Source organism: Rhipicephalus microplus, chromosome 1 (genome assembly GCF_043290135.1).
Source record: "Rhipicephalus microplus isolate Deutch F79 chromosome 1, USDA_Rmic, whole genome shotgun sequence".
Classification (NCBI taxonomy): Eukaryota; Metazoa; Arthropoda; class Arachnida; order Ixodida; family Ixodidae; genus Rhipicephalus; species Rhipicephalus microplus.
Genome location: NC_134700.1, coordinates 150096584 through 150113589, shown reverse-complemented (window position 1 = coordinate 150113589; position 17006 = coordinate 150096584). Strand labels below are relative to the sequence as shown.

The window sequence follows — 17006 nt, the reverse complement described above, 5'->3', positions numbered from 1 at the left end:
AGTGACCCCATCATAGCGACAACTCAAGCACATATGTTGCACCATTGTTACACAGTTTAATGCAGACCCCTTGCGCTTGGACGGGTGACCAATTGATCGATATGTACACCGCTTGAAGCATTGGAACTTTCACTGTTGCCACATTCGCCCACCAAGACATTACCTGTATTTGTCTCCGTTCAGTCACTATGCAAGCATGTGGAAATCTGGCTGCAACGTTAAAAGACAACACGCTTGCATATATGAAATGCAGCATCAAACGTTTCAACATGAACGCACTTCTCACAAAACTGCTCGGGAGTCGATCTCTATGTTAACTTGTTAATACTTGTGTTATGCCAGTGTTACGCTCTTGGTGAAAGCGAAACTTTAAAAAAATGTTTCGGGGGATGTATTGCTCACGTCCGCAGCATGTAGACAGCCATGTCGACAGCAGTGACTGCATTGCCATTGCTGCGCTCAGTCAGTTTTTGCTCAAGTATTTGCAGCTTGTCCAGGAAGCTCGACATGGTGAAACCTGCAGGCAGCTGCTGTCCCATCCTTAGGTGGTGGTTGTCTTTGACTGGTGGAAAGCAGCGTGGCTTGAATACCTCGCTGAATGCTGTCGGGCCCATCAGGCACCAGCCGACACGAAGAACGCATCCTGCATAGCGCCGCAGTTAAGACGTGAATCAATGCCATAATTTGCTTTACAGATTTGCTCTGCATGAACAATTCAAGTCTTTTCAAATTTTCACAAATTTGTACACAATTGAAAGTGAAATTGGTCTAAGCAGCAAAGCAGCAAATGTCTCATATACAAACACATACGAAAAAATCACAACACCGTATAGCACATGTGGGTGCATATGCGTGTATTCTGACAAAAAATTGCTTCATTTCCTTCTGGTATACATTTATGGAACAGAATGTAGCGTGTCTTTCGCATCACTTTTTGTACCAAAATGCTGGACAAAATGCTGTGTAAACCTTAAACTCATGTATGGTATATCCACGCATGTGTATGCATCAGTATAACTTATAAATTTGTGTAAGAATTGTGGCCAACTTGGCAGGTTGACACAAAAGAAACAAACCCTTGAAGTGATTAGGGTACAGAAATTTTTATCAGTGTGTTCCCTGGGACATTATGTACACCCGACAAATAATTCAAAACTCTCTAGAGCTTTGAGCAAGGGCTTCACAAGGGAAGTGGCGTGTGATGTAGGTAATCACAAGTGATGAAAGTGTGGGTGTCGGTCTCTTTTGTAGGGAGTTCCCCCCCCCGTGAACTAACGAAATTGAAAATGCTTGGACAGTCAGGTCCCAGTCCTCTTCACAAGAAGCTCTCCGCTGAGGCGTAAAAGATTGGTGCACCTGAATTTTCATTGAAATGAAAAATTAACAAAACTATAACTTTTCATTGTAATTTGAGGGCAGGTGCTTGTATGGAGAACTTGTAGGATGCGACAATATGTGGGTGTGTTATTCTCAAGATGATACAGATATTTAATTCAAAAAATCCTATGATAGCGATTAAGGCTCCTTTTTTTGCATACATACTCAGCACAGAGGCATAAATACTTTACCTTCCTTATATAGATGTCTTGTCTCAAGTCAATAATTAAGAAGTTAAATAATGCACTTTTGCTAATTAGGCCTGTCAATGTCATCTGCCACGGTAAAGTATTTCTCCCTTGATATAGAGTTGATATGCAAGAAAGACAGAAGCCTGACTAATACAAATTCTTTACCGAGAAGTTTTTGTCAAGAAAAAAAGAGGCACCTTGTATAACATGCACATTTAAAAGAAACACCCCTAAAATGCATATACTTTTAGTTAATACTCATCGAAATTGAAGTCTCGAATCCCCAAGCATTAAAAAAACACGGCAGTTGTGTTATGTCAGACTGAAAGCTCATGTGACAAACTTTGAAAAACTTTATGGCAGCTTCGCAGTGGTACCAAGGCTGGAGAAGAGCGGAGCTGCATGGCCTTTCTTGTTTGGCTTCATTTTTCTTTTTCTAACTCTTTCTCTCTTTATTACATTTCTTTTTCGTATTAGTTTCTTTCTCACTTTGTTTTTTTTTTCTCTTTCTGGCTGTTTTTGTGTTTCTCGCATTGCTGTTTTTATTTCTTTACCCATGTTTGTCTTCCTTTCCTCCCTTCCTCTTTCTTTCTTGGTCTCTGTCTCTCCATCTATGTTTTTCTCTTTTTATGTCTTTACTCTGTTTATTTCTCTCTATTTCGCTCTTCCTCTTTCTTTCTGCCAATTTCTTTCTCTCCTTGCCTGCTTTTTTTGTTTTTCCATGTTTTTATGCCTCTATTCTCTATTTCTATCTATTCTCTTCTGTTTTTCCTTTTATCGCTTTCTTTCTCTCTCTTATTGTCTTTCTCTATACTCTCGATTGTTCTCTTTTTTATCTTATTCATTCTTTCCCCATTTTTCAAGTGTTCACTTCCACTCAACACTCGCAGCTGCTGCTTGCTCAATTCCTGTGGGGCGTATCCACATGAGAAATTTAGCACAACAGAGTGCAAATTACCGACAGTATAAACAGCTTTGTTGTTTAAAAGGTGCATCGCAGCAGCATCTATAGCTGGTCAGGCAAAAAACGAAATGGAAATACATTACTAATAATGCCAATCACATGTTAGGCTACATACGACGTAACTTTTCAAAAGCACCATCAGCATTAAAATTGCTCTTATATAAAACATTGGTAAAATCTAAACTCGAATATGCCTTTTCTGAGTGGGATCCTTGCTACGATAACTTGATCACTTCACTAGAACTTGTACAGAATACCTCCACCCATTTCATATTGTCCAACTATAATTGCATTGCCAGTATAACTTCAATTAAATCTAATCTGGGCCTCCCTTCACTTGCATCCCGTCGTAAAATATCCCGCCTGGCCACTTTTCACAAAATATTTCATCATCCTGTCCCTCATGACCAACTAATCCTCAATCCTCAGCACCAATCTCATCGCATCGACCATCGTCATAAGATTGGCATTGCATTATGCAACTCGCAGTGTTTTTATCGATCATTTATACTTCGTACATCAGCAGATTAGATCCATCTACCCGCAGACACAGTAACTATTACTAATAACCATCTTTTATGTCAAGAATTAACTAATTTTGTATATTTAAAAAGTGTACAAAGCGTTATGTTATGTATTTTATGTATTATGTTCATATTGTATTGAAGTCGTTGTCCTTACACAGCTAATATTGTGTAATGAGTAGTTTTTGTTTGTTGAATAACTTTTTTTTATGCTGTATTTTGTTTCTTGTAAACTTGTAACCACTCTCCTCCGTAATGCCACATAGACTTGAGGATAAATAAAATGAAATGAAACGAAATATACTAGCTCACTATACTCATGGCACTGCGGTCCAACCCTCGCTAAGCCATACTAAAACCAAGGGGGTTGCGCCCAGCAAGTTCAGCATGTCAACCCTTTCTGGTCAGATAGTGCTCAAAGTGCGTCCTTCTGATGCTAGTTTTTTGGGGCGAAGCTCCCTATGCAGTAGGTCGTGCGTCCGTGGTGTATGTATGTATGTATGTATGTATGTATGTATGTATGTATGTATGTATGTATGTATGTATGTATGTATGTATGTGTGTGTGTGTGTATGTATGTATGTATGCATGTATGTATGTATGTATGTATGTATGTAGTAGTAGTAGTAGTAGTAGTAGTAGTAGTAGTAGTAGTAGTAGTAGTAGTAGTAGTAGTACGTAGCGACCTCTGCGGGCACACTAGAGGGGCGGCACGCGTGCACCCTTTTCAATAGAGGAGGAAACCCACGCACGCTAATATTAAAAAGATAGTTGTTGCTGATGAAATAACTTACAGAGAGGAGTATTGAAGACTTAATTTTCAGTAAAATTTGCCTTGAATGTGATGCTCAGAATGGGAACCTTGCCAGCCTTATCCTTGCTGCCGGACTGCTGTTCGTGCTGAAGATGACTTATTCACTTTTCTCCCATTCGCCCTTCCCGGAGGCGCTGCGTCGTGCTCTCTATACTTGGCTGCAGAAATTAGGCGCCTTCTTCTTTTTCTAACCACTACCACTCACCACCACTACATACTGTGGCGCCACTATCGGCTTCCGTAAAACCAATCCTCTCACCACTAGTCATTCGCTCCATCACCGTATTGCATCCTCTGTCGCCCACCGCATCCACTCTCTTTTGTCCTCCTTAGGTCTATCAATTACTCAGACCGCGACGCCACTTGTCCAGGAACGAGCAATAAAGAGTTGCGCTCTAAAAAAATAAATAAAATGAATACCAACACTTCGTAGAAATGCGCATGAAGACCTAAGAACTTCACGACTTCGACCCCACTTAGAGTTCGCTTGCACATTTCGCAGTTGTATCAACGTACAAGTGCGTACGTGCAGACGGAATTTTTCTACTATGCTACTATTACTACTTCTAGCTGTTAATAACAATAATATAATAATAATGAAAAGAAGGGAAAGGACTTACCAGCCACCAGAAGTGACAGGAAGAGTCTCATATTCTAGAAAAGAAAAAAAAAAGCAGAAATGGGCATTAGTGAGAGCCAAACAGGCTGCATGAACTTGCTGGAACAAAAGCTCTAGTGCGGCGGCATGCATATGATTTGTAAACCCGGTAGTGGATGCTAGTTTGATGCCATTGGCTCAGTTTACAGGGACCACTTGGTCATTGTACTTCAGATGAGCGTGCCATTTCATCTAAATATACACATATGAGTTTATCAACGATGTTTGCAAATTAAGGCACCTGTTCTGGGAGGTGCTCGTTACAATATCGCACTTGCAGGTGCAGAGTGTTTTTCGGCCTGACGCTTGAAAAGGTTATTACGGAACTTTTGGTGCACTGTGTACTCGGGAGTAAAGGAGAGTTTAAACCTCTGAAATATCCCCTGACGAACGCAGTATTTTTTTTTAGTTTTCAATGAATCTCATTAATAGAAACACATTAACAAACATACGTAAAGTATATGCTACCTCTCCCCTGCCCTCACACTCACAGAAATTTGGAAAAAAAAAATTCTTACTTTGCTCCAGCTCTGGTGCTCCTTCTCCAGAGTAACGCAAAAAGAAAAAAAAAGGGTTATATGCAACCAGAAAATGACTACGCACTTGCAAACCAGCTATGTACTCTTTTGGAACAAAGTACACAAACTAGGAATTATTGATTCATTGTTCCCAGTCAAAATACAATGCTTAGCTAATTGATGACGTCAGAACATGAAAAACCATTCTAGGGGTTCCGGTTTCTAGCTGACTTGGCTCAGTACACTTGTTTCAAAGCACAAGTTGCTTGTAACGTTGGTTTACTGAAAAATTCTACACTACAAATACCTTTCATTCGATTGATCGAAGCTGTGGGTGAGCCAACCACATCGAAATTTCAGTCTCATGTGCACTCTACCACAAGCGAGTGTGCCCCGTTCAATGGTGTTTTTCTGTGCATTCCGTAAGTCCTGTTAAGCCCGTTGCTTCAACTAGGTTCGTAAAATATTGCACTATAAAAAATAATAGCTGAACTCGACAATGGCGCTTACAGATAAAGTACAACTTCGGATTAACTTAGCTTGTGCGCACAGCAATGCAGTCACTATGACTTTTCAGTGAGGGTTCGTGGAGAAACTAGATTTTTTCACTCCCAGTCGTTTGTGCGTCGCAAAAGTTCTAGTATGCACCAAGTGGTCCTTTATGTCTCAGATTTACATCTTCGAGACGAGTCCGGTGTCGAATGCGGCTTCCTCGCTCGTGAGAATGAGTGGGTCAATACAAACTGCAGAGAGCCACTTTGTCCATGTATCGCTGTTTAGCACCGCTGTCCAATTTCTCTGCATATTCGCTCAAACAAGCCGAGCAGGCATCGCCCATGGCTGCAGCAGCTTCACAAATAGCAAGTGTCATCCCGTCTAAAGCCAAATAAAGGTCGCTAGAAAGCATACGCGACGTATTTGTGCGTTGCTATAGGTTCATCTGTTTTGTTTTATTTGCTGTATTCAGCTATTTTGTATAGGTTTTTCAAATGTTTGCACCATACCCTTGTTCATTATTTTTTACCGTATTTGTCTTCTGTTTTTAATGTTTTATTCAGGCATTATGCACGTAGCATGCTTCTGTCAACCGCTGTAACTGCTCAGTATATCAAGTGGCCAAGTTCCCCTCAAGATCCTCAAAGCAGTTTTTTCGTCTGGTCTCCTCTCACTTGTAGCGATATAAACTCAATTCAATATAAAACAAGAGCAACGTGCCCGCAGTAACTTGTGTGCGCCTATTGGAATCACCGGTATGGTATGGTGGCCTTCAAAATGGTGGCCACGCGGTTGCCAGCTCAGCTGGCGTACTTTTCGCTACCCCGCCCGCCAACGTGACGTCACGTGAATAAAACCTATATGGTAAAATCAACCAGCTTATGCGCCGTTGTGCCTCCGTTTGCGTATGTTTTATTTGCGGAGCGTTGCTCACCGCCCCTCCATACATCTTACGTGGCATGATGGCGCTTACAATAAAGCGCTCACTAAGGCTGTAACAAGGTCAGCAATGCTCAAAACCAGGTTAGAAGCAAACAAGCATGGTCTAAAATAATGCAGTCAGCATAAGTAACCAAGGAGTAATCCCAATAAAGGGGCCCCGAAACAGTTTTTGATCATGACGAGAAAACGCTGCCGATTCATAATTGTGGGTCCCGAGAACACGCGTGCCAAATAATATAGTGCAGCACACAGCATATAATCTACAATAAATTCTCAAAGTCAGCTAGAAAGCGCTTTACATTCTTGATAAATGACGCTGGAGGCTCAAAATAACTACGTTCCAACATGGTATCAGCCATTGGCTCATTTGAGCATGGCGCCCTCGCTTAGGTACTAAAACCACGCGATCGTACTGAGAAGTCATGCATTCGAAAAAAAAAAAAGACAGATAGAAAATGTGCTGAAGACCACGAGGCAAGCAAAAAAACTCCATTCCATGGCACCTTAAAAAGTGTTGCAGGGGACGTTTTAAAGTCACTAAACGTATCCAAAACATATATGCGACTTACTCCTGTGGCGCGCCAGAGAGGATGCTATCGCCTCAGCGAGGCTACAGTTCCTGTATATGCTACCTAAATGTACCTGGTGGGAGGACTGGCTGACGTCACGGCAAGGGCTCGTCGATGCCAACCGTTGCGTGCCTAAAACATGCGCTTGCTTTGTACGCTCTTCAGTTGCTTGCATTTGTGTTTTTGCTTGTCTCAAGCTACAGATGAATTACGTTAACAGCGTCAGTATTGTTCCTGCTAAAACAATAAAAAAAAGTTTACTTTCGCTCCTGCCTACGGGGCCCGAACTTGGTCATATGAAAATGCAAATCAGGTTTGCTTCATAATGCCAAGAATGGGTTTCACTACCTGCCTCGACAACTGTCGAGGCTGGAAAGCAAGATCACATTTATCTTTCAGGGTGCTCAGATTTGGGTGCACGTTAAGGAAGCCCAGGAAGTTGAAATTTCCGGAGCCCTCCACTACGTCGCCTCTTATAATCATATGAGGGTTTTTGGGCGTTAAACTTCACACGTCAGTCAATCAATCAATCAATCAATAATTCAATAAATCAACGTTTATCCTTAAATACAGCGAAGTCATGCCGTAGTTTTCACCCGCAAGGCACCATGTTTGCATCATTAGCTTTAAGTTAATTGTTAATGACTTGTTTTAAGAGTTATCAGGGTTTCGCAGGCACTGTGGTTATTGATATCGGACGCACCCGCGTTTCTACAGACTGCGTTTTTGCCGATGTGTTAAGCACCGCGCATGCGTGCAGTGTCGAGTCTTGCAAAATATCTCGAGTGCGGTCACCCTAGAATACCGCCACCGCTGTTGTCTGTTTTTCTCGGGTACTTGCTGAGTCACCTTGCTTAGTTTAATTTTTTTCTCAATTGTTTTGGTGCTATTTGTTTCACCGAAATCTTTAATTGATTGATATGTGGGGTTTAACGTCCCAAAACCACTATTTGATTATGAGAGACGCCGTAGTGGAGGGCTCCGGAGATTTCGACCACCTGGGGTTCTTTAACGTGCACCCAAATCTGAGCACACGGGCCTACAACATTTCCGCCTCCATCGGAAATGCAGCCGCCGCAGCCAGGATTCGAACCCGCGCCCTGCGGGTCAGCAGCCGAGTACCTTAGCCACTAGACCACCGTGGCGGGGCACCGAAATCTTTAAGGTTAGGTGCTGTTCAGGAAGTGGGGAAGCTATTATTGCTGTGAGATTGTGTGATCCTACAGCATCGTGTACTTGCTGTACGCTCGTAAGTACCCATTAGTAGCCACTTCGTAAATTGGTTTGATTTACGAATTGATTACCCTTGAGCATCAACCTGTACATGACGCGTGAGACCTGTCGTCACCTCAGAGGGCTGAAGGATCTTTAATTATGACGCCGGCCATGTCGCTAGCTGGGTGCACCATTGAAAAAGTTCATTTTGACCATGACGTTTGTTTTGGGAACGTTGATATCAGCGGTGCTCGCACCTGAAGTTAACATTACTCTTTGGGACGCGGCAGTAGATCGTACCAGTGTTTCATGCTTTAGGGCTTACGACTACACATAATCTCTTGTGTTTATTGAGAAATAGTTGGTGCATAGGATCCGCGTAAAAAGGTTATCTTAGAATTTCTGAAGTCGTTTTAAGTGCGGCTGTATTATTTCACTTAGTTTTTTAGGTATCTTAAATGGTTATGCCAGATTCTTGGGATGTCTTCAGTTGGATATGCGTCATTCTGTCAAATCACCTCGACTTTTGCAGGGGCAGACGTAACTTTCACAGTAAACCATACCGCATTTAGTGAAGTGAAGACGTTCGAATATAATTTGGAATGCTTCAACAGACGTGTTTTAACCCCTAAGTCTATGCCTAGTTGCATAGAAGTTCAACAAAAACCACTTAGCATATTTTCATAGCACCGATTTGGCGGAGTACGCAGTGAAAACAACGAACGTCTTGCTGTCCTCCGCAGAGTGAGTCTCCCGTTTGGACAGAAGTTTGCATACCCTAAGCCATATTATCAAGACCTTCTGCAACCTAAGTAATTTTTAATAGTTATGGAACCTTCCAACTGGTACCATGAAAGATTTGCGTCGCGAAATGAAAAAGTAATCATCACCGTATCGCTAGAGAGCGGGCACACAACGGGCACAGAAAAGGGCGAAAAGCGGCGCAGGCGAGTCCTTGCCCTGACGTCACATCGTTGTGACAGCAGCGACGCCAGCGTTCGTTCATGGGGCTATATACATTTCTCTTTGTAGTTGCATTCCGCGGACGGCTGCATACAGTGTTTTGGCAACATCAAATGCGCACGTACTTGCTGTCTTGCCACAATATACTTGCACTTCATTTGTCAATAATTTTTACAGCAGAGCTAGGACTCGGTAAAGATACTATAAAGCTGTACCACGATACTATACAAGATACAGAGGCCAGAAGTACTTGAGATAAAGTTACTGGATACCACAGAAAAAAAAAAGCCCGACACAAAGCTTGCCACTTGAACGTTAAGATACTTCGACACATTTGCAAATTTATATGTAGACTTAGATGAAGTAGCAGTGACAACTTATATGCACTAAGAAGTCCGCTTCAGTGAGTCCTAAGTGTGATCAATTCTTAATTGACTGAAATGTAGCTTACTTATCTCAAAGGTACTTTCCTTCTTGCTCAAAGTTCAATATTTTCTTTCCAGAAGAACTATCAGCGTTTGTTTTAACTGCTTAACAGGACAACTCTATATACATACTGCTGACAGCGCTAAATTCTTGCATGTAGCTTTGGTAATTGATAGGAGTCGCTATTCATCTTGCCGGCTAGCCCGGCGAGCTGTGATCTATTCACCAAAATCCAAATAAGGAGCCTTCACACGATGGCGCAAATATGGGTGTCTACTGTTAAGTTGTCCGTAAAAGAGCATGTACACAATTCTGGATAATTCTGTATAGGAGCAACAAAGGTGGTAATGACATTGTTTGTGACTCGTTTGTGTATACGTAGAAGACGTTAACCAGCAATGTCTATTCATATTGTTACCTTCTACTCTCGTAAAGTGTTTATTGTCAATATACTCACTAACGTACAATCTTTTAGCAGTTTTTCGTCAATGAAAAAACGTGTACGATCAAGAAACGTCGCAGACCTATTCTATTGTCAAGTGTTAGCGACAATTCAGAAGGCAGCAGTCAATTGTTAGAGATCGGGACGAAACTGTGGACTTGGATTACAAACTGTGGATTACAAGCAAAGCATGCATGACTTACACCCATAGCGGCGATCACAATCGCCGGCCATCGGTTGTCTGATCAACGGCAGGACGAGCCTTACACACATCAGTCAACGAACCTTCCAGCGATATCGTGGCTTCTCGCATAAGCGTCAGAAACAAAATATTGACTGCTGACATCCGGCGCGCATGCTCCTAAGTAACCATGGAGAGCGCCTCACGGATATCCGGTATGCATACGACGGAACGTACATCGGATGTAAAAAGCAAACAAATTTTTAAGTTCGCTCGAGATCTCTCTAGGATAGCCGACACGGACAACACGGACATTGACAGGCCCTTCAGCGGACACACACACACACACACACACACACACACACACACACACACACACACACACACACACACACACACACACACACACACACACACACACACACACACACACACACACACACACACACACACACACACACACACACACACACACACACACACACACACACACACACACACACACACACACACACACACACACACACACACACACACACACACACACACACACACACACACACACACACACACACACACACACACACACACACACACACACACACACACACACACACACACACACACACACACACACACACACACACACACACACACACACACACACACACACACACACACACACACGCACGCACGCACGCACGCACGCACACTACGTTTCGGCCGTACCATGGCTGAAACGTAAATTTATATATATATATATATATATATATATATATATATATATATATATATATATATATACATATTGCCACACAGTTCGACTATCGCAAAATACGCGTGCAACAATTTGCGTTCGTAAAAGCCACCACACAAGTAGCAAGAAAGCCGCGCCATGGAACGCCGTCCTGCACGCGCAACGATGCTATATATATATATATATATATATATATATATATATATATATATACACGAACAGCGACTGCTGTTAGGCTGTTAGCGTCAACACTAAGTGACGTCATCGCATGGCATCATCAATTAGTCAAAAGTCGTGCAAAATCATGTATGTGTGCAGAAAGCTGGCACCGCCTCTGATCCCATAGGATGCGGGAAAGAACGTTATATGCAGAAGGCACTCAGGAAGAAAATCGATAGTATTGATTCGATATAATTGATTGAGATGAAGAAGAAGAAAAGAAGTGGCTATCGCCTTCAAGTGTTATAGGGTGAATTCAAAAGTGCCCCCGTTATTATTATCATTAAAATTGAATTGAAATTATTAACAACAGGGCTGCGAGGGGTGACCCGGCAAGAAAGCTGCATTGAGCTGCTTGAGGACAACTCATACACTTTGCAGCTTCACAGCGCTCAAATGGAAGCACTTGGTATGCATAATGTACGAAATAATGGAAACAGTAAAAAATTAACAAGCATGGTCAGAAATAATCAGCAAGGTTTTGTTAGAACCTCACGAATTAGAGCACATTAGTGCAACCAATTCGAAATGAAGAAGGCGTACTGGCGGGTAGTTTGCAAGCAAGTGCATCACACATAAATGATGAGGATCTGTAATAATTAAGGAACTAACCCATGTATGAAAGATACGTGCTTGGAAGAACATAGAAATACGTCAAGGCAGCAAGTGTCTTTCATAAGACGAGTACAATTATCTAAATGTTGGCTTCAGCAGCAATTCATGTTCAAAAAATTTTACTTGTTTTGTCAACAACACATTCCGGTTACTTCAAGTGGGCTTCGCGCTTCGGTTGATTCAGTTAATTTAGCTTGTGAGATTTACTGGCGAAATACAGAGAGTGAGAGAGAAAGAAGAGCTCTTTGTTAAGAGAGAAGTGTGGCCTTACATGAGTGGTCCCATTGTCCCGGCAATGCATGAGCCAAGCCCTTGCATGAGCCGTCTTAGCTGCGTCTGTTGTTGTGCTCACCCAATGCACCCTCCATCTACACGATCTGAAATGTGATAGTCGAAAGCCTGACAGCCGCAACCTTCCTCCCTTCGTGATATTAGATTCCAGGATGAAGAAATGAATGACACCTGCTTCAACAGCGTCCCTTACAGGGTAAAAAAAGAAGAAGTCCACGCCAGGAAGCTCAAACGCGAGTTCCTTTATTTTACTGCTCAACTTGTGACAATGCTGCCTGCCGATACGGGCGAGTCTTATCGGCATAGCAGAGCGAACCGCCATATCTGCGCGCCTCACGAGCCACTCACTCTGGTTGTGCGGGGCGGCGAATTCCTCACGGCAAGACGTCACACCTTTTTTTCCCCCGCCCTAGCCTTCGTATTCTGCTTTGCGCCTGCCATTAGACACTAGAGAGTTTTAGTACTGCGTACGCTGCGTACGTGGCGGCGTTGCGTGCGTAAGGACGCCACGTTCTGCGTAGTGCGCATGCGCAGACCGCAACGCGCACGTATCGCGTTACGTACGCAGCCGCTAGGTACGCACGCATGAGATGCGTGCGTGCGTACGTATGTGCTGATCGCGCCACTCTCGAACAAGTTCGCGACAGCGCGAGACTTCGTTTTGCAAAATGGCGGCATCGAAGGCAAGCACCGACCGGCTCTGTGGTACCCTATCTGTGGCTTAAGATATTGCCATAATCTGGCTATAACACTTGGATTGGCTCACATTGGCTGTCAACAACACGCGCTTCTATTTTGATCTACCAGATAGCGCAACACGCTTCATGCTCGTTACGTACGCGGGTACTACGGCGTACTAAAAGCCGATTACTGGCAAACGACGCCACGTAACGCAAGGCGCTTGCGTGATGCGTACGTAGCACCATTCCGCAGTACTAAAACTCTCTACTTTTAGTTGGGCGTACGTAACGAGCCCACGTACGCAGCACTGCCACGGAAGAGAACTGGGCATGTGCAGCACGTAACGTATTAATTCCAAGGATACGTGCATACGGCCGTAACGAGACGCTGCGTACGTAACGCAACGCCTACTACGTTACGTTCTCGCTAGACCTCGAAGAAACCAGAACGAGAGCATATGGTTACAGCAGTGGCGTTCGATGAAGACAGCAACAGCGGACCTGATTCAAGGCATGTGTACTCCACAATGAAAGGCGATGTTTTCTTGCCCAACAAGGTAAATTCAAGCGGTGCGTTCCGGCATCCTGATGATTCAGAAGAAATTGCCTGGCGTCTCACGAAAATCCTCAAGAATCGCCATCGATATTCTGTGTGCGGAAACGCATCTTTTTCTGCCAGGCCTTTTGGCGAATGAACCCTCAAATAAAACGGCACCTTTGTACGTACTTTTATTCATAGTGCAACGTAACACGATTTGGTCATTGTGCGACATTTCACGCCTTCAGTGTGCTGGAAGTACATCGTAAAGCCATGAATGTTTTTCGCGCAGATCACAGAGGCCACGTTGTCATTGGGACCTAGCATACTTCTAGCGTGGGTGGCGCTGATAAGCATTCCACACCCTCGCATCTCGAATACAACTGATCTAGTTGAGTGAAGCGCATCAAGGTATACGTTAAACGAAAAGTGTCGTTGCACGCTTCACTTGAGGCGTGCGCAACCTCATTTTCACAGCGTACGCAACTTCCCCGTACGCCCAACTAAAAGTGTCGATATCATTCACCGTGCTGCGTAGTGTTGTATAACCAAGGTCATGTTTTACAGCTGCGTTGCTATACAAAGGGCGATGCGAAATTCATTATAACGCTACAAGCATGTGCGAAAGAAAGCGAATGAATGGAGAGAGAGAGAGAGAGGGGGGTAACGAAAGGAAGCGAAGAAACAACGAGCCAGCTAGTGAGCTGTTCAGTATGTTCAGATGTTCAGTACGTTCGAGAAGGTCACATCATTTCTGGCATTTGCATAATTTATTTCACGTTAAGATATACCGTGAAAAGAAGCAAAAAGGTTTGCATCCATCCGTTCTGTAGCGTTAACAAAGGTAATGAACATTTACTGGTCCAACTATATCTTTTCCTTCAACTCTTTCTTCTCCTTCGGCTCTTCAGCAAAAATCCTGCATCTTATGGGTTTTCAAAGTATGTCCGACATACGATAACACATCGAATCATTAGATGCGACGTTTATAAAAAAAGAAAAAAAGAAGGAAATTAACGCGTCTTTTAGTTTTAAGGTATGTAAAATGGAATGAGAGTAAATTACTTTTAGTGAAGTGAATTCGCTCTCTCTATCTGGCTCAATTGGTGGTCTGTATGATTTACAGGTTGCTTGATGCAAACAGATGTTGAACGACTACCGCCCCCCCCCCCCCCCATTCCTCGTCCAACGAGCAATAAACTCTGACGGCTTCAATTTGCGATATAAGCTGCGTCCAATGACGTAACCCGTTGGGCTTGTAGGATAGATATGCGTACCATCTCTCCCTCGTCTTTCGAAGTTACATCGCAGTTTGGAAAACTGACCCCCGTATTCTAGAACGTTCCTTCACTCAACGCTTCACCTTCACTTGAGAAGGCCGATGGAAGTGCCCTCTCTATAGGCATGGCAAGTGATTGCATATCAGCGATATAGTATGGTGCGATTCTCAAGCATCGCCGCGTCTTTTTCAGCCGAGCAGCGGCGCAGTGCTCAACTTTGTCAAGTGAAGGGTGAAAGTCGAGTCGAGGAGCGTTTGTGAATACGGGGGTGAGTTTCCACGTTAGCGAAATCGGGGCCGCGTTAATGTTACGCCAGTGGTCGTAAGCTATTTTGCCGTTTAAAAAGGATAATGTAGTACTCTAGACGCCAGGCCATGCCACACTTTGTGCATAATTCTCGAGCAAGGGCTCACATCTAGTGTCAACGTGTTTTAATTTAATCTCAGTACGCCTATGGCCTCTTATGGCACTAGCTTCCGCCGATATTATATTGCTCAAGAAACACACCCAAATTTACCCCCCCGCAGCCCGTAGTTGAGCGTTTGATCGAATGTTATGATACCCCAATAAAAACAAGACGTCATATATAAAGTAGGTGAGGTTGAAGATATCAGTTCAATATGATACATATGATGTTTAACCATAAGTTTGTTTTCAGTAAGGGTCAATGAACTGTCAGAATAGTTACTAAAGAATAATTCAATAAGATAATGGAAAAGCGGAGCGCTTTCTTGTGGGTCTATGCAATAAAGATGGCATATATCAAAATGGCGCATTCCCACTACAGAGCAGTTTTCTTTCGCTCAACATTCGATTAGTTTAAAAGAAAGATGATGAGCAAACTGGCCGTAGTGGGTTTTGTGTGTGCATGGAAGTCGACGATCAAAAGTTAGCTTATAATGCCCACTGAAAGTGATGCGACGTTTACTAAACGAAAGGGGGCTAGCACCATTATAGAAGCAAGGTTTGCGAGCGGGCTATATATAGTTGGTATTCCATTTTGTTAACGAAAAGGTAGACAGCTGAAAAACAAGGACAAGTGCTACCTTCCGACAATACGTTTATTAAAGCAACGCATAAAAATTAGGTACCTCTCACATGACATCATAATCATATCAGTGAATGCACTAGGGTGAAAAGACAAACTAAAATTAGTAGAAAAAACTCTTGCCAGAGAATTTAGTTCCCCAGGTAACACCATGCATTTACATTGTTTACGATGAGCCGCCAGGAAACCATCACAACCTTTTTTTTAACTTTTTGTTGTGTTCAAGTAACTTTCTCCGCAGGTCACAGGTACTATGCTCCTCAGTCACATTCAACAAATTCATTTTGGTGCTCGATTTCACACGTATTAGAAGGCAGCCGCGCGTAAGAAGGTGGCTGTGGTTCCATACTTACATGGCATTTTACATAATCTAAATATGGCCGGAGTCTCAGTGGCGTTTTCTGCGCTTCATAATTTGTCGCAGTTATTTGCAAAAAACCAGCCCGCTATGAAGGCCTTCCGATAGGTGTAAAATTAAACACCGAAATGAATTTGTTGAATGTGAGAGGAGCGCAGCATACAACGTACCTTTGACCTGCCGTTAAAGTCACGACGGACAGACAGGCAGACGCCTGAATGTGCGATTACGTGAACACAACCAAAAAGTAAATAAAAAGGGCGTGATAATTTCCTGACGACTAACCGCGCAGAATGCAAATGCATGCCGATATTTATGAAATAACAGGGTTTTCTACTTGACCTAACGATAGTACTAGGCTCATCGATGAGGCGGCGGCCATAGCCAATAGAAGCTGCGTTAGCAAGTCATCTATCTCACTAACAAAACAACAACAACAAAAAAGAACTAGAATAATCACATTCGCCGGCACGTATTTTTCTACGTAGTTTCAGTGCTGCTTCGTTTTTGTTTGTCCCTATGGAAATGTGGTCACCGGGATCAAACCTGCGACCATCAGGTCCGCATCCGAGCACCATAACTGCAGATCTAACGCGGCGGAACTGCAGGCACCTTAAAATAATTATAAACTTTCTTTCTCTCTCAAATAAAGGACTCTGATGAAAATAGGTGCCAGGTAGAAACTAACTTAGCCGGTACGCTGGCCTATTGTGCACGAGTATTGAGTGTTCGCATGGTTAACCGCTCATTAGCTCATTTTTATACAGTTGACGTTATTCTTTCTACGAACCGTATCGTTCTTCAAAGTCGTCAAGATAACGCACGGCATCCAGTTCGAAGTTGCGCTTCGAGAGTTCAACAGTGTCGTAGAGTGCAGACTAACAAAGCGGCCTTTGTGAGCTTGTTTGCCGTCGATAAGAACGACCTCTAAGTGGCTTCAC

The 17006-nt window shown here is 43.2% G+C and overlaps 1 protein-coding gene across 1 annotated transcript in view; it reads right to left on the bottom strand.

The window, feature by feature from the left end:
• The window catches only part of LOC119178794 (uncharacterized), a 39230-nt gene extending 33486 nt beyond the window's left edge, over positions 1-5744 (bottom strand). Inside the window, exons 1-3 of the mRNA XM_037430047.2 lie at positions 5723-5744; positions 4491-4524; positions 403-643 (exon numbers count right to left, since the gene is read on the bottom strand). Of these exons, the coding sequence (XP_037285944.2) occupies positions 403-643; positions 4491-4521 (272 nt within the window). The 5' untranslated portion in view covers positions 4522-4524; positions 5723-5744. The remainder of the gene's footprint in view (positions 1-402; positions 644-4490; positions 4525-5722) is intronic.
• Positions 5745-17006: the final 11262 nt, after the last annotated feature.